Source organism: Globicephala melas, chromosome 7 (assembly GCF_963455315.2).
Source record: "Globicephala melas chromosome 7, mGloMel1.2, whole genome shotgun sequence".
In the NCBI taxonomy this organism is placed as follows: Eukaryota; Metazoa; Chordata; class Mammalia; order Artiodactyla; family Delphinidae; genus Globicephala; species Globicephala melas.
The window spans coordinates 8,469,248-8,493,409 of NC_083320.1; the positions used below are offsets into that span (position 1 = coordinate 8,469,248).

Genomic DNA, 24,162 nt, shown 5'->3' on the forward strand with positions numbered 1-24,162 from the left:
CTGTATGGATTTGTCTATTCTGGACATCTCAAATAAACAGAACCATACATTATGTGGCCTTCTGCGTCTGGCTTTTTTCACTTAGGATAAGGTTTTTAAGTTTCAAACACGGTGGAGTATATATCAGTATGTCATTTCTTTCAGCTGAATAATATTGCATTGTGCATATCACATTTTGTTTATCCATCCAACACTTGATGGACATTTAAGTTGTTTCTACCTTTTGGCTATTATGTATAAAGCTGATATAAACATTAGTGTACAAGTGTTTGTGTGGACATTCACTTGGGCATATACTAAGGAGTGGAACTGCTGGGTCATGTAAGTCTATATTTAACTTTTCGAGGAACTGCCAAACTGGTTTCCATACAGGCTGCAACACTTTACATTCCTACCAGTACTATATGCGGCTTCCAATTTCTCCATATCCTTGCTAACTTTAACCTACAAACCTATTGTCTTTTTTTTTTTTTTTTTGCGGTACGCGGGCCTCTCACTGCTGTGGCCTCTCCTTGTTGTGGAGCACAGGCTCCGGACGCGCAGGCTCCGCGGCATGCGGGATCCTCCCGGACCGGGGCACGAACCCGCATCCCCCGCATCGGCAGGCAGACTCTCAACCACTGTGCCACCAGGGAAGCCCCTATTGTCTTTTTGATTATAGCCATCCTAGGGTATTATGAAGTATCTCCTTGTGGTTCTGATTTCCATTTCCCTAATGATGAATGATGTTGAGCATCTTTTCATGTGCTTTTGGCCATTTGTAAATCTTCTTTGGAGAAATGTCTATTCAAATCCTTTGCCCATTTAAAATATACATTTTTTTAAAAATCATTGAGTTTTAAGAGTTTTAAAAAATGTATTTGGGTATAAGTCTCTTATCAGGTATGTGATTTGAAAATATTTTCTATTCTCTGGGGTTTTTTTCCACTTTCTTGATAGTGTCTTTCGTAACACAAAAGTTTTTAACTTGATTAAGTCCAATTTATCTTTTTTTTGCGGTTGCTTCTGCTTTAGATGTCACATATGAGAAAACACTGCCTAATCCAAGATCATAAAGATTTACAGATAGGGTTTATATAGTGTTAGCTCTTATATTTAAGTCTTTGATCCATTTTCAATTAATTTTTATATATGCTGTAAGGTAGGGATCCAATTTAATTCTTTTGCATATGGATAGCCAGTTGTCTTAAGCACCATGTCTTGAAAATACTATTCTTTCCCCATTGAAGAAAACCAATCGACCATAAAATGGATTAAAGACCTAAACGTAAGACCGGATACTATAAAACTTCTAGAGGAAAACACAGGCAGAACACTCTTTGACAGAAATCGCAGCAAATTTTTTTTTAGATCCATTTCCTAGAGTAATGGAAACAAAAGCAAAAATACACAAATGGGACCTAATTAAACTTAAAAGCTTTTGCACAGCAAAGGAAACTATAAAACAAAAAGATAGCATACAAAATAAGAGAAAATATTTGCAAATGATGTGACTGACAAGGGATTAATTTCTAAAATAAACAGCTTATACAGCTCAATATCAAAAAAACAAACAATCCACTCAAAAAATGGGCAGAAGACCTAAATAGACATTTCTACAAAGAAGACATACAGATGGCCAACAGGCACATGAAAAGATGCTCAGCATCACTAACTATTAGAGAAATGTAAATCAAAACTACAATGAGCTATCACCTCACACAGGTGAGAATGGCCATCATCAAAAAAACCTACAAATAATACATGCTGGAGAGAGTGTGGAGAAAAGGGAACCCTCCTACACTGTTGGTGGGAATATAAATTGGTGCAGCCACTATGGAGAACACTATGGAGGCTCCTTAAAAAACTAAAAACAGAGTTACTATGTAATCCTGTAATCCCACTCCTGGGCATGTATCTGGAAAAGACAAAAACTAATTCAGAAAGATATATGCACCCCAATGCTCATAGCAGCACTATTTACAATAGCCAAGACATGGAAGCAACCTAAATGCCCACTGACAGATGAATGGATAAAGATGTGGTATATATATGTGTACACACACACACACACACACACACACACACACACACACACACACACAGAGGAATATTACTCAGCCATAAAAAAGAATGAAATAATGCCATCTGCAGCAACATGGATGGACCAAGAGATTATTGTATACTCAGTGAAGAAAGTCAGATAGACAAAGACAAATATAATATCATATCACTTATCTGTGGAATCTAAAAAAACGGTACAAATTTATTTACAAAACAGAAGTATACTCAGATAATACTGTAGAAAGCAAACTTACGGTTACCAAAGGGGAAAGGTGTGGGGGGGGGATAAATTAAGGGGAAAGGGTGTGGGGGGGGATAAATTAGGAGTTTGAGATTAACAGATACACACTACTATATATAAAAGAGATAAACAACAAGGACCTACTGTATAGCACAGGGAACTACATCCAACATCTTATAATAACCTATAATGGAAAAGAATCTGAAAAAGAGTAGATATATACATAAATGTATAACTGAATCACTTTGCTGTATGTATACCTGAAACTAATACAACATTGTAAATCAACTATACTTCAATTAAAAAAAAAAGTCATATTGACCATAAATTTTTGGACTCTCAATTTAAAGTCATTTATCTGGATGTCTATTCTTATGCCAATACCAGTTTTGATTACTGTAGCTTTGTAGTAAGTTTTGAAATTGGGAAGTGTGATTCTTCCAACTCTGCTCTTCTTTCTCAAGATTGTTTTGGCTATTCTGGGTCCCCTGTATTTCCATATGAATTTTAGGATCAGTTTGTATATTTCTGCAAAATAAAGTTACCTGGGATTTTGATAAGGACTGTGTTGAATCTATAGATCAAATTGGGGAGTACTGCCATCTTGAGTAATACTAAATTTTCCAATTTGTGAACATTAATTATTGGCTCTGTAGTTTTTTTCCTTGTAATGTCTTTGCCTGGTTTTACTACAGAGTAATATTGGCCACACAGAATAAGTTTGGCAGTGTTTCCTCCTCTTGTATTTTTTAAGAGCAGTTTGTAAAGGATTGGTGCTATTTTTTCTTTAAACATTTGATGGAATTAACCAGTGAAGCCATCTGGCCCTGGGCTTTTCTTTATAGCTTCCTGATTATTAATTCAATCTCTTTACTTGTTATATATCTATTCAGATTTACTATTTCTTCTTGAGTCAGTTGTAGTAGTTTGTGTCTTTCTAGGACTTTGTCAATTTCATCTAAATTACCTAATTTGTTGACATATAGTTATTCACAGTATACCCTCATAATCCTTTTATTTCTGTAAGGTTGGTAGTAATGTGTAAGGCTGGTAGTAATGTCTCCTCTTTGTTTCCTGATTTTAGTAATTTGAGTCTTTCCCCTTTTTTTGATTAAACAGATAGAAATTTATTTGCCCTATATAGTAAGAATCATAACAATATCCAACTTTAGTATACACATACTGTGTGCTAGACATGGTTCTGTATGGCTCACGTATGTGCCAAACATACCTATATGTTGTGTCCCCTCCCCCAATTCATATGTTGAAATCCTACCCCACCCCCACAAAGTGTAATGGTATGAGAAGTTGGGTCTTTAGGATGCAATTAGGTCATGAAGGCAAAGCCCTCAGGAATGAAATTCATGCCCTTATAAGAAGAAACATGAAGAGAGTTTGCTTTGTCTTTCTCTGCTATGTGAGGATACAATGAGAAGAGGGCTGTCTATAAGCTGGGATGATGGCCTTTACCAAGAACTTGCTCATGCTGGCACCCTGTTCTTGGACTTCTAGTCTCAGAACTGTGAGAAAGAAAGATTTGTTGTTTAAGCCACCCAGTCTTAAACAGTAGGTGGCAATTTGCTATAGCAGCCAGAACAGACTAAGACATATTTTAATGCAAATTACATTTTTATACAGTGTGTACACATCAACACCAATTTATGATTGCACTGTACACTTGTCTTTTAAATCAGATAAGAGGAAAAAAGACCAGGGAGTGGGTGGTGAGCTGGCCACCCTGGGGACAGGGTGAGAGCAGACTCGGGCCACAGGGTGGGGTCCCTCTGGTCTAGAGTTCTGTGACCACATTTTCTGAACTCCAACTCATCTGATAAAGAATTTTTCTGGATCCCTTCATAATCTTAAGAATTACTGAAGACCACAAATAACAAATATTGGCAAGGATGTGGAGAAAAGGGAACCCTTGTGCACTGTTGGTGGGAATGTAAACTGGTTCAGCCACTATGGACAACAGTATGGAGGTTCCTGAAAAAACTAAAACTAGAACTACCAGATGATCTAGCAATTCTACTCCTGGGTATGTATCTGAAGAAAATGAACATTAATTTGAAAAGATATATGCACTGCAATATTCACAGCAACATTGTTTACAATAGCCAAGATATGGAAGCAATGTAAGCGTCCATAAACAGGTGAATGAATAAAAAAGAATAAATGGAATACTACTCAGCCATAAAAAAGAATGAAATTGTGCCATTTGCAACAACACGGATGGAATTGGAGGGTATTATGCTCAGTGAAATAAGTCAACGAACTAGCAGAAAGAGAAACTAAGAAAACAATCCCGTTTACAATTGCAACAAAAAGAATAAAATATCTAGGAGTAAGTTTAATCAAGGAGGAGAAAAACCTATATACTGATAACTGAATAAGACATTGTTGAACAAAACTGAAAATACAAAGAAATGGAAAGACATTTCATGCTCATAAATTAGAAAAATTAACAATATTAAAATGTCCATATACCTAAAGCAATCTATAGGTTCAATGCAATCCCTATCACAATCTCAATGACATTTGTTTTTACGGAAATAGAACCAAAAAAATCCTAAACTTTAAAATGTAAATACAGAAGACCTGGAATAGCCAAAGAAATCCTGAGAAAATAGAACCAAGCTGGAGGTGTCACACTCCCTGATTTCAAATTATACTACAAAGCTGTAGTAATCAAAGCAGCATGGTATCGGCAGAAAAATAGACACAACAGACACACAGATCAATGGAACAGAACTGAACATTCAGAAATAAACCCACATATACAGACAACTAATTTACGACAAAGGAGCCAAGAGCATACAGTAGAGAAAGTAAAGTCTCTTCAATAAACCGTGTTGTGAAAACTGGACAGCCAAATGCAAAAGAATGAAACCAGACCACTTTCTTACAGCATACACAAAAATTAACTCAAAATGTATTAAAGACTTGAATGTAAGACCTGAAACCGTAAGACTCCTAGAAGAAAACACAGGCAGTATGCTTTCTGACATTGCTTTTAGCAGTATCTGTCTGGATATGTTTCCTCAGACAAGGGAAACAAAAGTGAAAATGAACAAATGGGACTACTTCAAACCAAAAGTTTCTCCACAGCAAAGGAAACCATCAATGAAAAGAAAACCTACCAAATGGGAGAAGATATTTGCAAATCATATATCCATCATACAAGAGGTTCATATCCAAAATATATAAAGAAATTTACAACTGACCAATAAAAAAACAAATGACTAAATTTAAAAAACGCAAAGGAGTTGAATAGATATTTTTCCAAAGAAGATACAGGTGGCCAACAGGCACATGAAAAGATGTTCAACATTGCTAATTATTAAGTAAATGCAAATCAATCAAAACCACAAGATATTACCTCATACCCATTAGAACAGCTATTATCAAAAAGGCAAAAAATAACAAGGGTTGGAGAGGATGTGGAGAAAAGGAAACCCTGGTACACTGTTGGTCGAAATGTAAATGGATGTAGCCATTGTGGAAAACAGTATGCAGATTCCTCAAAGAATAATCCAGCTATTCCACTTCTGGGAATATGAAAACACTAATTTGAAAAGATATATGTACCCCTCTGTTCATAGCAGCATTATTTATAACAGCCAAGATATGGACACAACCTAAGTGCCCATCGATAGAAGAATGGATAAAAAAGATGTGACACACACACACACACACACACACAATGGAATACTTACTACTCAGCCATAAAAAAAGGATGAAACCTTGCCATCTGCAATAACATGGATACACCTTGAGGGTATTATGCTAAGTGAAATAAGTTAGATGGAGAAAGACAAATACCACGATTTCACTCATATATGGACTAAAACAAAAATATTAATGAACAAGCAAAACAAAACAAAGCAAAAAAAAAAAAACCATAGAGAAAACAGTAACTTCTTGGGGGGTGCGGGAGGGTGAAATGGAGAAAGGGGGGTCAACTGTATGGTGATGGATGGAAACTAGAGTTTTGGTGGTGAGCATACTGCTGTGTATACAGAAGGTGAATTATAATGTGGTATACACAAAACTTACATTTGTTATAAACCAATGTTACCTCAGTTAAAAAAAAGAAGAAAAGAATCCTTCTTTGTCTTTCAACAGTGTGATTATGATGTGTCTAGGTGTGGATCTCTTTATCTTACTTGGATTCACTGAGCATCCTGGATATGTAGATCAATGTTATTCATAAAATTATGGAAGTTTTCAGTCATTATTTCTTCAAATATTCTTCTATAATTTTCTCTCTCTTTTTGGGACTCCCATTAGCCCATTTCTGTGTATGCTGGTATGCTTGGCTTTTAACAGGTCTGTTCATTTTTTCTTCACCCTTTTTTTGTTGTTCCTCAAATGATCTATTTTCAAGTTTGCTCAAGTCTTCCTGAATCAGCTGTTGAGCTCCTCTAGCAAATTTTTCATTTCCGTTATTGTATTTTTCAAATCCAGAATGTCTATTTGATTATTTTTTACAATTTCTATCTCTTTACTGATATTCATGATTTGTTAAGATAACATTCTTATACTTTCCTTTAGTTCTATAGACATAGTTCCTTTAGTTCTTTGAACATATTTTAGTTGATTTAGTCTGCCTATTATGTACAACACCTAGGCTTCCTCAGAGAGAGTTTTATTTATTGCTTTTTTCCTGTGTATGAGTCATGTTTTATTGCTTTGTATATCTTATAATTTTCTGTTGAAAACTGGACACTTAAATAATACAATGTGGCAACTCTGGAAATCAGATTCTCACCTCTCCCCAGGGTTTGCTGTTGTTGTCTGTTTTGTGACTTTTCTATAAAGTGTTTTCTGTTGTGTGTGATCACTGAAGTCTTCTCTCAGTTACCTGATTGGACAGCTAATGACTCGCCAGGGATTTCCTTAAACACGTGGAACAATAAGTCTCCGAGTCTTTGCTGAGGGGCTATGTGTGTGATTGGGGCACACCTTCAATAGTCAGCCAGGCACAGACAGAAGAAATCTTTTCGCTTGTAAATGAACAACTGTTACAGCTTCCTCGGATTTATTTTGAGCAAAGGCTTAACAATCATTTAAGTTCCAGCTGAGGAAAACCAGTCTCCTCATATGGCCTCATGACACTGAGCATATACTTTGCTCTCTTTAGTTCTTCATAATTGTCAAAATCACTAGGTGTTTTGTGTGCTTAAAGTACTCACTAGTTGTGTACTAATATACCTGTTCCAGCATGAGCAGTTTTGAAAGGATGCTGTTAGAATATATTCTCCAGAAACATGTCACTTTAGCGAGCTGGGTTGCAGATTAGATAGCGACTACATTTAATGTGTCCATTAGTGGTTCTATTAATTCATTCATTCGACACTACAGACCAGCTGTATGAGGTCCTAGTAATGCAGAATTAATAGGAGATGGGAGAAAACCTGCAAGCTATTCCGTCTTTCCCGGCCTGACTGCCTGCTGCCCACAGATGGCTGATGATTTGTCACCACCACCAAGTAATATTCACTGACTGAGGATTTACCATGTTCCACATGTTGTTTTAAGTGTTTCACATATAACAACCTATTTAATCTTTACAATATTCCTAGGCGGTAGGTAGTATCACCATCCCAATTATTAGATGAGGAAACTGAAAGACGAAGCAATCAAATGACTTGTCTCAGTTACACAGCTAAGAAACAGCAGATCTGCAATATAAACTCAGTTCCGCCCAATTCTAGCTCTTCCACTAAATATCTTCCATCCTCTGCGCTTGTCTCCTCTAGCTGATAATCTAATCAGGTAAGAGCTTGACTCACAATTGTGGTTAAGAGTTGTCACCACCATCAGGGACCACCTTCAAGCTGATGAGAATGGGTTTACTTTTCTATAAGGATCTAGAAATCTTGTCTATGACATTTGAGACAGGTCCAGGATTTGAATGTATTAAATATGTCTACTAATGGTTCTCTCGTTTTCGAGATACAAGAACCTAGAAAATAAAGACATTATCATGGCTCAAATTTCTGATCAGCATTCGTTTCTAAAATGAAACATTCTGCCCTAGAATAAATTAAATGGCGTGAAGATCCTTTTCTAATTGTAAAATAGAACACTCTAAGTGCTTATGTATTAAATGTATTACCTTGTTCAATCACATTCCTATGAGTTAAGGATGATAATTCTTATTTTATAGTAGTGAAAACTGAGGAAGAGAGGATTAGTACTTGGCTTAAGGTCTCATAGGCTGAGAGTGGTAGAATCAGGATTCAAACTCAGGATGTCTGGCTCCAGAGTCTGTAGTCCAAATCACTATGCTGTATTAGAAACTTCCATGATGTAAGCCTTTGGTAGATGAAGGATGTTTGCAGGGTCACACAAAGAAAAGTCTCCCCAAATCTATATGGAATGCAAGGGAATGTCCTCTTTTGCTAAGAGATTTATTAGTATTACAGAGCTTTTCCCAATACTTTGGAGATTTATCCTTCTCTATAAAGATTCCATTGCCCTACAGATTAACAACCTACTGGTATATAGTTAAGGGCCACTGGTGACTTACTGGTTTGAAAGGCTGGTATCTGCAGGTCTCTGGCATGCTTAGGACCTTAAGCTGGGCAGGCATAACTCGGGCTGGGTTATCCAATAACTGGAAGTTTGGCTCAGGTTCTTTTTTCTTCTCTTTTTCTTCCTTTTTCTCTGCCTCATCCTACGGGGGAAAAAATAGCCCCATAAAGGTTCACTTCTGTTCTACATCACTGAATAATGTTTAATAAATTTACTGAGCAACTATTGGGTGCAAAAGGTAGTTACGATTAGACATAACGGAAGTAGAAGTAAAGTGATACCAGACTCAGACAAAAGAGATGGTAACTCTGCTTGGGGGTGAGAATGATACTTAACTTAGTTGTAAAGAGTGAGAAGGTTTTTCTATCATCAGAGATATTCAAAAATAAATGATGTTCCCTTTGCCTGAAAGGGCTTTTCTCTCTACCACCATCATCTCACTGTCTAATGAAAATCCTACTCTGCCCTTCAAAACTCATTTTAGTTGTCATTTCCTCCAAGAACTCATTTTTGATTTGTACCCTTCTATTCTTCCCATGAATGGTTATAATTTCTAAAGTCTCTTCCAATTAAAATTTTGAGTCTCCATGCTTGGAACAGGATAATTATTTAAAGGAAGCCAAGAGCAAGGTATAACAATGTTCAACTAAGGAAGAATCTGGACCATGACAGAGAAAGCTACATCAACCCATATGACCACCAAGTTATACCTACCACTTCCATTTTCTCCTCTTCCTTTTTTTCCTTTTCTTTTTCCTTCTTTTTAGCCTTGGCAGTTATAGATAACACAGCAGTGGAAACCTAGAGGAGTGAACAGGGTAAATCATTTTAATCCCTTACTTACACGCAAATGTACAAGCCCAATGAGAATTCAGTTCTACAGTACTATTCTGTTTCCTGGTAGTAAGTATCATAAAGAACAAAATAATCTGGGAATATAAAGATAACTTACTGTTACAGTCATCAGGTAAATCTTTAGTTCCTAGAGGCCTGTGTCCAATATAACTCTAATTTTTTCTGATCTGTAGTATACCTTGGATGTGAGTTTGCTATGATAAGTTTCTAAGATAGAGATTTGGGTGCCACATCCTTTTTTACTTCATAGGGAAAGCACTGGAAAACAAAAATTTTCTCCAAACCTGGTCGTAAAGATCTCTCACTGGACTAGATGCCCTACAATGGTAATCCACAGTAGGTGAGTTGTTAACCTAGAATTATCCTCCTTGATGGGTCTCATTGAAATCAAAGGTGAAACAGGTACTTCGAAAGGCTGGGCAGTAATGGTGTAAAGCTGCCTTTGTTTTAGACTCAAAAGGGAGAGGGCCCTGAAACACAGCTGATGAACAAGATACTGTTGTCAAAGGATACCATCACCTACCACCCGCAAATTTGGTCAGTTATATAATTATCCCTACTTAACTATAACATTTACAGCAAATAGTCAACTGGCTAATATGGAACATTTTCTTGAGGGAAAAAATCATTTTCCTAAACCTCAAGTGTCATAAAGGGTAATTTTACTGAGAAAACTACAGGGGCAAGCACAGCTCTCAATTTCACCATACTTTAACTTAACACGTATCAATGAGTGTCTTCATGCTTGTGGGGAGGAGTATAAATTGGTTATATCCATTTTGAAAAGAAATTTAGTTGACACTTATAAAAATAAATAATGTGCATTACTTTTGATCAAGCAATTCCATATCTAAGATCCTAACCTATAGATATGCTTGTACAAGTGCACAAATGTACACGTATAAAAACTCTATTCCAGTCCCATTTGTAACAGTGACAAATCAGAAATAACCTTAAATGTCTATCAGATAAAGAACTGGTAAGACAATGATATATACATAAAGGGATTGCTCTGCAGCTTTGGAAAAAGAGATCAATACACATTGAAAGTTTTTTTAAAAAACTGTTAAAGTGAAAACAATAAGATGCAGAACAGCACACAGAATAATTTGATTTGTGGTATAAAAAGTATAGCTATGTGCAGAAAAAACATTTGGAGGGATTCACAAATTGTGATTCCTGCAACATGGGACTTGGATGACCAGGAGAGAAAAGGGCTTTCACTTTCTATTCCTGTGTAACGTTCGATTTTACTATGAGAAGTATTACTTTAAAAATACCTACTTTAAAACATAACAATATTTAAAACAAACCCAAGTAAAACACTAAGCAGCTCCTATATAGGTACAAACGGTGCCCAAAGTAGCAAAAAACCTACCTTTTCCTTTTCTTTTTCTTTTGGTACTTCCAGAGGGGCAGGATATGCAAATGTTGATGGTTTACAGTTTGATTTATATTGAACTTTCGGCATCTGAAGAAATAAGAGAATTCCCCCCCTCTATTAAAATAATCAAAATCAAGATTTAAGTATTCTATGCTCTTAACAAGCATACAGATGCCAAGGGGTGCCAGAAGTTTCAATCCTGGCTAAATTACACAGTTATTCAATTATGTTACCACTCCTCCCTTAAAGGCATCTCTCTTCTTTCACTGAATTAGTTTTGAGGTGCTTTACAGAACTACTGTGGTTCCCTATACTTTCTTCAAGCTCTGTGCCTTTAAACAGGCATCCCTTTCATTTTTACTGACCACACATCCTGCTTCAGAGCGTTAAGTCCCACTCACAGTGTGAGCGTCAGATCAACTGCTACCTTCTTTGTAAAGTGTCACCTGATTATCTAACCTGCATTCCTAACTTCCATGTCCCTTCCTTGTACCACAGTAACAACTTATACACGTCCATATACAGTTTCTACACCATATAATCACAACTTACAAGAGTCTAGCATGAGCCTAATGGAAAAGTCGGCTTTGCATTACTTATTGACCAGGTTTAAAATTCTCTAGTCTGAATTTTTCTCTATTTACCCAAGAGAATGGTAATGAGCATCACATTTACTAGGACAAGCAATCTTGTCTTTTCCATCCCACTTTCACTGTAAGGAATGGAAACAGAGATCATAAAATTGTGTGCCAGAGGAAGAAGTCCCTAAAGATTATACAGTATGTTTAACCACAATGTTAAATGTTAGGGATTGGGAAAGCAAAAGATTCTTGCTCTGAGAGATAAAACTGCTCAATATTTACAAATGTGAGTAGTTTAATACTGAAACACTTAGAGGATAATTAATTGGCTATACAGTTATACTGAAAAAAATCAATTCAATGAAATACTCAATCTTTACCAGCCATTTTTTGGCCTAAAATTTTTCCACTCTGAAAACTTAACAGAATGTTTTAACAATGGCGATGACCAAATGTAAGAGTTATTTAAAGATCAAAAAGCCTCTGAGAGGATGCAAGACCAAGAAAGTGATTCATCAGGCCATAGGACTGAGAAAAAAGACATAAGCAAAAATCTCATTTTAAAAAAAAAAAAAAAGGATAGTGTGATGACAGGGAATGTATCACCTTAAGTCTTTGACTTAAGTGACTAGTTTTCTGTCAGTGTCCCTGGCTCCTCACTGCTGGTCTTGCTTTCTGCCACTACCAAACGGACATCCTCCTATCTTGTTTTCCCTTTAGCAACAATCCTCTCTTCCATCAAATGCTCTAGCATCACATAACACTGAAACATATCCCTGTCTCAAACCTTCCTTCCTTAATAAGATTTAGTTTAGGTCTTCCTTGCCCAGATTATTGCAATAGCATTGTAACAAATTTCCACTGATATCAGAATGTTTCTAAAATGCAAATCTCATTTATCTGCATGAAATCCTACAACAGCTCTCACAGACCTTCAATATTAAATAAAATTCAACAGTGATTATAAATCCTTTGCATATTCTTATATTTTGCCCCCCTCTTACCAATCCCTCTCAATTGATTTACCCAAGGTTACGCAGTTAGTAAAAAGACTTCATTTTCAAAACTTCCACCAACACACTCCTCTCAATAAGGTGATGATTCAGTCTGAAGGGAAAATACTTTATTAATAAGATGCCAACTAATCTTTAAGATTTTATGAAAATCCTCGTGAGTGGGTGGCAAATAGGATATGGTGAAGATACAATATAAAACTGAGGTCTCACAAACATACCTTTAAGTCCTTGTTAAGGCCAATGACACAGGTAGGGGTATAAGCCAATGACAGGAAGTGTGAAAGAGGAAACCAGAACCAGAACTGGGTAAAGACAAGGACGCCAACCACAGAAGGCATATGGGTGTGCCCAGTTCTGGACTGCAAGGAGATTGTGACATTATGTCCACCTGTAGAAAAGGAGAGAAATCATAAACATGAATCTAGTTGAGCAATAATAAAGATTTCTAAGTACTACACTAGGGAAAAATTTGGTGATTATTTTGAGAGTATAGTTCTAAAATCTAATATGAAGTCACTGGAATTAGTTAGCCAATGAGCTATCTAGGGTGTCCAAAATTGGAAATACTGGAATAAGGGTAATTTAGAACTTCTTTCTATATAGATAGGCATTTTTCAAAAACTAAGCCTGAAGGATATCAGAACGTGTATGCTTAATTAAATATTAATCTATATTGTACATTGGCTTTTAATGTGCAAACAAAAAGTAAAATTTTAGTACATATCATATTTGTAAACAGTGGCAAAGAGACAAGAGGTAAATACTGTTTGCTTATTTTTATTCTTTCTGCTTTAGTCATGTCTGAATGCAGGCAGCTCCAAGATTAACTAGCCTTGTGATCTTGGACAAATCACTTTACCTCTAAAAGTTTTTTTTCCCATTGGCAAAATGAGAGTTTGAACTTGAGCATTTGAACTAGAGCACTACCACTAACAAAAGAAAAATTTTAATATCCAATCCTTGATTCAACTGAAAAAATTTTTTGAGGAAGCACAATATGTAAAACAATGAAATCAGAGCTAATTCTGTTAAATCAGAAGAGATTTGGGGCTTGAATCTGACCTGTAAATCTACCTCTTTCCACGTCCCCTAGACTTTCCCTTGAGGGAGTGCAGAGAAACACAGTTTGAAAGCTAGTGAACAAGAACTAAGATCCAAGTATCAGTTAGCTAAGATCTCTACTGGGACCTCATAAGGCTGAGATTCTAGGAGGCTTTAGGGGTTGCAAACTTGAATGTCTTTAGGAACTGGTCAGGTAAACAAATGAGAAAAGTTGGACTGAAAGCAGTGTGAATTGAAGCAAACTGAAAAGTTCATGTCGGGCTTCCCTGGTGGCGCAGTGGTTGAGAGTCCGCCTGCCGATGCAGGGGACACTGGTTTGTGCCCCGGTCTGGGAAGATCCCACATGCCGTGGAGCGGCTGGGCCCGTGAGCCATGGCTGCTGAGCCTGCACGTCGGGAGCCTGTGCTCTGCAACGGAAGAGGCCACAACGGTGAGAGGCCCGTGTGTTGCAAAAAAAAAAAAAAAAAAAAAGTTCGTGTCATATTTAAAGAGGACATGTTACTAGGGGTGTTAGATCCAGGGTCACTATGTAATTTTGTTTTTAAGAGTACACTTGAATCTGGATTTCGGACAAAATTTTGCAAATTTTGCTAGGCAGGCAAAAACGTATTTAAGGCAGGTATGGCCCATGGGCTGTTGTGTTGCAGCCTCTGGCCTATAGTAACAGTGTTAGTGTTGGACCCCAGAACTTTGAGACACGAATCTTTTAGTTTATATAATATAGCCCATAAAAATAAGGCTTGTTTGTGCCTAGTCACCATCCTAATATGAATTCCAATTCTGGATTTCCATTGCTCACATTTCACTTCTCTTCATCTCAGTATCACACAGACACCTTCATGTTTTTTATGTATTTATTTATGGCTGTGTTGGGTCTTTGTTGCTATGCAAAGGCTTTCTCTAGTTGCGGTGAGTGGGGGCTACTCTTTGTTGTGGTGTGCAGGCTTCTCATTGCGGTGGCTTCTCGTGTTGCGGAGCACGGGCTCTAGGTGCATGGGCTTCAGCAGTTGTCACACGTGGGCTCAGTAGTTGTGGCTCACGGGTTTAGTTGCTCTGTGGCATGTGGGATTTCCCTGGACCAGGGCTTGAACCCGTGTCCCCTGCATTGGCGGGCCGATTCTTAACCACTGCGCCACCAGGGAAGTCCTGCCTTCATGTTTTGCTTGGAGTTAGGAAGTAAGTACTAACTTTACTAAGCCAAAAAGCATTTTTTATAAGAATCAGCGTTCTACTGTTCAACCAAATAACCTAGATTTTCTTAATACTCCCTCTACAGATATTTCATTTAAGATTTTACCTAGAAATAAATCAGGTATACTTTAATTGTGTTTTTCCAACAGGAATGAGTTATACTTTTACTGTCTACTTATATTCTTCCCTATTCTAAACCCTACATTCACAGAATGCTTACAATATATTAAAAATTTTGAAATACTGAAAAAGATTCCAAGGAGCCTCCAATCTAGTGAAGACAGATAATTAGATAATTAAAATAAGGCACAAAAGTATTATGTTAGGTATAACTGGGTACTAGGCCCACCTACATGGTGGAGGCTGAATACAGTAGAAGAGGGGGGAAAGGCTTCCTAGAGAATGTGATATTTGATCTAAGTTTTGAAGCTGAATTTTCTTTTATTTCAATGAAACCTATCTTCTTCAGACTTAGAAACTAAACTAGCCTTTAGTTCTAATAGTTTGAGATTTAATATGAAACAAGGGCAAGTTTATTCTGTTGATAGTGTTTGCACAGTTTTACAAACTTCACCATAAACTTTCTTAGTCTTCAGCTTTTCTTCTTGAAGAAACCAAATCATTGAGTGAGTTCTCATAAACTTTACTCACTCCTTTGAAGTTGCCCTCTCCAGATTTTCTCTACTACCATTCACTTCTGAGAGAGAAATTACAGGACTAAAATTTTTTCTAATGCAGTTGCAGAAATGTTTTCCAGGAAGAAAGGATATTAGCAAAGTGAAAAAGGGTAAGAAAATTATCTTATGCTCCTAATAGCAAATATGGCAGTACACGACTTTCATGTACTTAATGACACTAAAAAGAGAAATGGAAAGAAGCATCAAAACTTGATTGGTTCACCACAGATCAAACAGACACTCCCCCAAAAAAAGATGGAAGGAGCGAAGGGCTCAAAGAGGAAGGAGGGGAAACCAGAGAGAGGACTTCTAGTAAAGATGGCAGAATAAAGCTAAAACAAAGAATTATTCTCTCCCCAATTTCGTAACAAATGACTCTAATTTAGTAGTACTAAAGAATGAGTAAAGGGTTGAAGCCTAAAACCACAAACTTCAAAAACTAGCAGCTAAAAGAAAACATAAAAGATTATGGAGTAGTAAAATGTTACTTCTAAATCCTATTTAAAAACCAGTTACCAAAAGTAGCCAATCTGAAAAGGTTACATACTGTATGATTCCAACTATATAACATTCTGGAAAAGGAAAAACTAAAGCTATAGAGACAGCAGAAAGATCAGTGGTTGCCTGGGGACTGGGGGTGCGGGGGTGGGGAGGGAGGGAGGGATGCAAATGTAGAGCACAGAGGATTTTTAAGGCAGTGAAAGTATTCTGTATGATACTGTAAAGGTGGATACATATCATTACGCATCTATCAAAACCCATAGAGAGTGAACCCGAATGTAAACTAGAGACTGACAAAATCCAGTCAGTTAAGGGTTAAGTCTTAGTATAGATACCTTGGAAAAAGAAATGCAATAAAAGAAATGGTGGTGAGCACTGAATCCCTTTAAATAAGAAACTAAGACTAAACTGTGAGAATTATGATTTCACAAGAGTATGTAAATGTTACGAGCTATGACAATGTAAACATAAAAATTTTGGAAGGTGGCAAAGAATGAGAAAGGAGAAACTATGGCATGTCAATGTCTGTATCATTTATACATGGGAGAGAATACCATCAAGAACTGAAATGGTTTACTTCATCTAAAGTATCTATAGAATACTGTCCTTATTTATATACAGCTGCAACGAACTATCTTTAAATTAAAAAGAGAGAAAAATATAAATTGTACGTTAAACACTAAAAATTTAAGCAGAAAACTCTCAACTTCTTGGAAAATTAAAACAGAACAAACTTTACTAGACAAATGGATTAAAAGAGAAGGGTATTTGCCTCAAAAATTTAGAAAACAAGGACTTCCCTGGTGGTCCAGTGGCTAAGACTCCACGCTCCCAATGCAGGGGGCCCGGGTTTGAGCCCTGGTCAGGGAACTAGATCCCACATGCATGCCACAACTAAGAGTTCGCATGCCACAACTAAAGATCCCACATGCTGCAACGAAGATCCTGCGTGCTGCAACTAAGACCCAGCTCAGCCAAAATAAATAAATTAATTAATTAAAAAAAATTTAGAAAACAGCACCAACATTCTAAGAACGAAAAAGCAAATAAGAGTCAAGCAAAAATAAAGAATTTAGGGGAAAAAAAGATTAGCAATAGCATATAAACAAAAAGAGAAATCTCTAGCAAATCTAATTAAGAAAAAGATAATATAATCAAATTAGAAAGGAGACAGATTTTTTTAAAAAGCCTTATATATAAGGGAGATTACCTAAAATTAAAAAATAAGGATGCTGAAAATCTTAATATGACTAAAAATACTCTAAGTACAAAACCTGACAAGGTTAACAAAAAAAACTTACAATATCAAAAACTTCAGCTTCTTTCTCTGATTTCCTTCACTAGAAATATAAACACATTTCTAGTTGACCAATAAAAGAATATTTGCAATAAATATGGCTAACAGTGTTTTTATTAGAAGAAATTAAGATAACCAACAAGTTTTAGAAAAGCTCATCTAGTAATAGAATTACTATGAAAACCTTGAGGTACTATCGTTTTACCTTCCAAATTAGCAAAGATTAATGAAAAAGATTATATTCTACATGCCTAGGGTACAGTTAGAAAAAGAATCTCACACTTGAATGAAATAGTTATGCTTCCTCCCTTCTACCCTACTGAGTGAGATATCACCAGTAATAACAGTTAAAGAATAGGCTGAATGAACCCCAAGTCCAAGGTACTAAAGCACACCATTCTATCTTTTTTTTTTTCTTTTTGCGTTACGCGGGCCTCTCACTGTTGTGGCCTCTCCCATTGCGGAGCACAGGCTCAGCGGCCATGGCTCACGGGCCCAGCCGCTCCGCGGCATGTGGGATCTTCCCGGACCGGGGCACGAACCCGTGTCCCCTGCATCGGCAGGCGGACTCTCAACCACTCCGCCACCAGGGAAGCCCCACCATTCTATCTTGAAAGGGTAGCCCATCTCTTTCTAAATAAACCATAGTGTAGTGGTGAAGAATGTGAAGTCAGGAGCCAGTTGGTACAGTGTGCTATGCATTTACTAGGCAAATATTCCATGTATCTTATTTTAGGATGATTTAGCTGCTAGAGTTTGTCTAAAACCTAATTTTTTCCTCAAAAAAATTCCAATGTCAAACTGTTTAAAACTGATATATATTAAGAAAATTAAAGGAAAAGAAATCAGCCAACACTCACTGAGCACTTTACTAAGTGACTGGGACTGTTTTAGTTGCTTTACATGTATTTTTAATCCACCAACACTATGAGGTAGACCTTACGAAACAAGAAAACAGACATAAAGAGGGGAAATATAGCTAGTACTGTAAAGGGACTGGGATTCAAACCGTAATAGTCTGCAGTCTTAACTCTACTAAATTATTTCTATGAACTACAGGCTCCAAATTTTCTCCAGGAGTAATTTGTCCCAGACTCCATTTCTACATTGTCATATAGTTAGAACATATATTTCATTAGATTTAGTTTAAAGAGACAAATTAATATGGAAGATTTAAAAACATTTACCTGCATCCAGTATGCCCTGGGCCAGAATAGCGCCAAACTTGGCCATGACATCATCGTGTTTATCATTGATGACTTTCGAATACAGCTGTCTGAACTGATTCACCTGAAGGAACAAGAAAAACAATTATAGTCTAGTTCTATTCACTTGCTGTGTCATTTTCGAGCGGGGAATAGACTGCTCAAATGGCAATGAAACCTGAGTTCTGATTCACAACATTCAAAAAGAGAGCATTCTGGGCTTCCCTGATGGCGCAGTGTTTGAGAATCTGCCTGCCAATGCAGGGGACACGGGTTCGAGCCCTGGTCTGGGAAGATCCCACATGCCACGGAGCAACTAAGCACGTGAGCCACAACTACTGGGCCTGCGCACCTAGAGCCTGTGCTCCACAACAGGAGAGGCTGCAATAGTGAGAGGCCCGCACACCGCGATGATGAGTGGCCCCCGCTTGCGCAACTAGAGAAAGCCCTCGCACAGAAACGAAGACCCAACACAACCAAAAATAAATAAATAAATTTATTTTAAAAAAAAAAAAGAGAGGGTTCTGGACCGGATTTGAAGGCAGAACAGTCCCATGGTTGAAATCATGGATGTCATGACTTTTCTGGTATGGGAGCACCAGCTCTGTTTTCAATCCTCATTCCACAGTGGATGATTCAGACTCGGGGGAATGCTGAGTGTGATTTCATATTGTACCACTGTTAGTCAGCAGGCTTAAACAGTTCAAGCGAACACTAAGGCGTTCAGTGAACTCTGAATTACACCTCTTCTGCTCACCATCAACCTACAGATTTCCTCATCGGCACAGTCCTTCAATTCTACCTTACAACAAACTACCTTTCACTGCAGCTGTGTGAGGCATATTTTGGATTTATATTCACATATACAATAAAGATTTTCATTATGCTTACACATCAATTTTCAGAGGACACATCACAATAATTACTCTTACCAAAAGAATACATCAAGGGACTTCCCTGGTGGCGCAGTGGTTAAGAATCCGCCTGCCAATGCAGGGGACACGGGTTGGATCCCTGGTCCACGAAGATCCCGCGTGCCGTGGAGCAACTAAGCCTGTGTGTCTCAACTACTGAGCCTGTGCTCTAGAGCTTGCGAGCCACAACTACTGAGCCTGCACTCTAGAGCCCGTGCTCCGCAACGAGAAGCCACCGCAGTGAGAAGCCTGTGCACGCCAAGGAAGAGTAGCCCCCACTCGCTGCAACTAGAGAAAGCCCGCGCGCAGCAATGAAGACCCAATGCAGCCAAAAATAAAATTAATTAAAAACAAAAAGGGGAAAAAAAATCTTAAAAAAAAAGAACACAGCAAAATGGAATATATGCTGACTCATTAAGGGAGGGATTACTGGTAATTTTTGTTCACTTCTTTATTATTTTCTGTATTTTCTAAAATTAACATATATTACTTTTATAATTAGAAAGTAATATTTATAAAATATATGTTCTCATCAAAATATCTGATTTTTGGGTGACAATAAGGGAAATATTTTATGCTTCCTCCATGTCTTACACTTCTCTATTTTCCCACCAAGTGCTTTTCAAATGGTAAGCACCCAGAAAGGAGTCGGCTTGTTCAAGAAGCACATGATCACCAGAGCTCCCCAAATCTGCCAAAGGCAGAAAATATTGAATTTGAGTTTCCCAATATAATGATTTTATCTGCATTACATATTCTTTCAGAATCTCTTACCCTTTTCATTTATCTTGGTCGGGGAGGCCACACTGTGATACAGCGCAGAGTAACATAGGGTCAGACAACACTGGCTTATAAACACCTCTGCTCTAATAAGCTGTTTGGGTAAGTTACTTGGCTTTTCTGAGTCTCAGTTTCTTCGGCTGCTGTAAGGACTATATGAAGTAATACATATGTAAAGTAATGTGTAAAAGTAATGTGCAAAAGGCATTTTATGATTCAGTAAGCATGGCTTATCAGAGCAGAGTCCTACCAGTCCTCCATGACTATCCTCTCTGCAACCTAAATACTGCTATCAAAATGATATTCCTTAAAATGGTTCTCACTTATTTATTCATAGGCAACGACAGAATGTGATAGCGAAAACAATGAACTAACTCTGCCACTACCCAGCATATGACCATTAGCAATACACTCACTTCTTTACATCTTACTTTCTCTAACTATAAAACCCTGCACGATGAGATCATCACAAAATTCCCTTCTAGTTTTAAAAATCCTAAGGTTTGATGATTTTACTCTGGTTCAACAAGTCAAATTCCTTTGATTCTTAACTTATTTTACATGAACACTTATATTACCTTATATAGGATGGAAATTTTATGTGCTAAGTTTACATGAACTTACAAAAAGAAACGTTGGACAAAGCACTGTATGTACATTATAAGGAAGAACTTAAATATAAAACCACATCCCAAACAACAGGACATTTGGTGAAACTAAAAGATGGAATAAAAAAAATCAATGCAAATACATAACGGGTTTATCCAATCAATATTAAGTAGACTAGTACTTTAAAAAAGCTAGTTTTTGTTCATCACTTAAAAATTTTTCCTCACATTTTATTACTTATGCAGCAGTAACTTAATTTTCATTATTACGATTCTTCATAAAGAATTATTATATTAGGTTAGGATAGTATCTTATTTGGAAGGCGACTTTGAGCCCATCTGGTCTACTCTGCCTAATTTACAGATGTGAAAAATGGAACCAAGATAGGTAAAATGACTGGCTTGCTTGTGATTACAAACAATTAATTGCAGTCATGGCTAAGGATCATGATTTTCTGACTCAATTTCATCGCTATGAATAGTATGGCCCCCACATAAAACAAATTAGAATTTGTAGGAGAAAATCATATTAATTTCCCATTTTATATTATGATAATCTCACAGAAAAGACAATTAAATTTCAGACAATGCCGTGACCCATGCCTTCTGCTGTGCCTGATTATCTAAAATCTACCTTCTCCAAATCCTGCATTTAAAACACTCATCATGTTTTTAACTCTGTACACCTTATACTGTTGGAAAAAAACAAAACCCATACTTCTATGTCAGCGAGAAAAATAAAGGATGGGAGAAGGGCATAAAGTTCCATAAACGTCTTTTCTGTGGTTACTTATCACCTAGGTGTGTCTCTTCCTGTTTTTTTTTTTTTTTTTTCCTGTTTTCCTGGATATAGAAATGAAGCTGTACATCAGGGATCAGTTTTAGAGGTTTTTTTTCCCCTCTTCTCTTTCTATGACATTACATTAGCTCTTATGACTTCAACTAGGTATATAATTCCTTCCATGAACTCACTGAGGCCCGAAGAATTTCGGAATTCAGAATTTAGAAAGGTGACATGGTGCACACACCATAAGTTATGCAATATGCTCAGTGGAGCGTGGGGGTAATATCCCGTAATCAACCAAATTAATATTTCTGAAGCAGCAAAATGAATGTTTACTAAATGGGATAAAGGCTATAAATGAGTTCATACTGGCTCAGATTTTACAGCCAAACGAGTCCTTAAAGACAGACAAAACTCTTAGTTTTCAGACCTTTCTGTAAATTAGAATTGCAGATAAAGGCCATGAACTTATATAATTTATCTGGGCTAGCTCCCATCTCTTTCTTTAGTTCTGTTTTTTTTCCTATGCTCTCATCTTAAATCCAACTGACTTGCTATAATCTCAAACTTAACATGCCTAATGTGAAAATTATCTTTATTCTTTTTCAAGATTCCTGGCAATGCTATCATGATTTTCCCACTATCAATATCCCAAGTGATGTTTTCAGCTCCCTCCTCAATCTTATTAGTATTATTTTGTTCATGGTAGTTGGTTGTGCCTTTTCTTTATATTATCACCAACACTTTTAGGGTCCAAATCCCTGTCTTACTTAAGGCAACAGTATGGTAATACAAATTACTATTTAAAAATGTGTTATGCTGTAAAATAAAACCTTATAATATAAACGTTCATGCTGATTTATTTTAAAACTGCAAAAGCTGATCAAACTTGGCCAAATATGATCCTACTTCCAAAAAGGGTACATGCCAGTGGTGGGAGAAGCTTCCTTGTAATAGGCCTCAGGCTAGATGATATTAGGCAAGGAGGAGCACAGGATCCCATTCTTACACTTTAATATTTTTATCTGATTCTATATATGATACTTGTTATATACATGTTCAAATAACTGCTAACAGTGGAATTCACTTAATAAGAAAAACAGAAGATAGATCCTTCATAAAGAGTTGGGTTCTGGAGACAAAATAACTCCAAGGACCCATAAAAGAACAGTATTCTAGTTAAATGGTTCTGAATCTCTGGTCTAAGAGCCTTCTAAATTGGGTTTGTAATCACCCAAGGGTGTATGTATGTTCTGGGGTCTATGTTTGTGAGAGTGAGTGAGCAAGAAACTGGCAGAAGAAAAGCAAAGATGTACTGGAATTAGTTAAGCTAAGACCACAATGTGTAGAGCTTAGTGTTTAGACAGCATTCTGTAAAAGGATGTGAGGTAGATCATGACTGCATAAAAAACATTTCCTTTGGAAATTTCCATTAAAAATCTCACAAAATATCTGAGAAATGTCCCTTCTGTATTCCTTTGAGGAGGGGGTTATAGTCTTGATGAAATTAACACTTGATCTTTGATTTCAAGGCATTTTCATGGACTGGTTTGTAACCTTGTGACTAGGACTCTGTAGCCTTGAGAACTTACTTCTCTTCTCTTCAAGCTTGTTAACAGCTTTTTCTTTTCAGCAATATCACATACCACCCCAAAAGAATATCAATTTTTTAAATTTTGGCCACGCCACGTGGCTTGCAGGATCTTAGTTCCCGGAGCAGGCACTGAACCCATGCCCCCTGCAGTGGAAGTACGAAGTCCCAACCACTGGACCGCCAGGGAATTCCCAGAATATCAATGTTGCCTTCTTCGCAATTATCAGGTAAGAGAAAGATATAAACTATATATAGCCTACAAAGCTCTTGATCACATGCTTAAGAGCAGAAAACGATGAAACAGAACTTAAAGTTTAAGGATTCATGAAGTGAGTAACATTTTACTCTAAGGGATAGTGTTTCCAGAAAGAACATCTGTTGTATACACTTTCGCTTTTGTAGTCACTGGGGTACACATTTAACTTTCCCCATTGAGTTTATATTAATGGCACAGCCTAGCAGCTATAACTGCATTTTAACATTCTTATCAATACCCAAGATTCTGATACAATGTGAAGACGCAAGTGTACACCACATATTCACATCAGCTAAGACTTCATTCAACAAAATTTATGGAATGATTACAAAATACTAATTATTTAAATTGCTGTATTTTTTACATTTTCTAAATATGAAAAAGTTTTATTTATTAGAATAAATAGTTGAAAGGTTTTTGAAACTATACAGCCTACCCTAACCTAACCCCACCCCCATTACAAAGTACTCTGCCATTGTTGGTACAGAGCTTATGGTTATAAAATCAATGAAATCCTATAGCAGAGGATGGGAAGATGGCAAAACATTTGTCATGTTCACAATACACATAACAAGAAAGCAACATGCGAGGTCAAAGTGAATAAATATCTATATATTACTGTTAGGGGACGTG

General features: G+C 36.9%; 1 protein-coding gene across 1 annotated transcript in view; it reads right to left on the reverse strand.

Moving 5' to 3' along the window:
• Window positions 1-24,162, reverse strand: part of PSMD1 (proteasome 26S subunit, non-ATPase 1) — a 103,334-nt gene that overhangs the window by 4,921 nt on the left and 74,251 nt on the right. The window contains exons 19-23 of the mRNA XM_030876196.2: window positions 18,576-18,678; window positions 12,879-13,048; window positions 11,058-11,150; window positions 9,539-9,625; window positions 8,820-8,966 (exon numbers count right to left, since the gene is read on the reverse strand). Coding sequence (XP_030732056.1) covers window positions 8,820-8,966; window positions 9,539-9,625; window positions 11,058-11,150; window positions 12,879-13,048; window positions 18,576-18,678 — 600 coding nt within the window. The remainder of the gene's footprint in view (window positions 1-8,819; window positions 8,967-9,538; window positions 9,626-11,057; window positions 11,151-12,878; window positions 13,049-18,575; window positions 18,679-24,162) is intronic.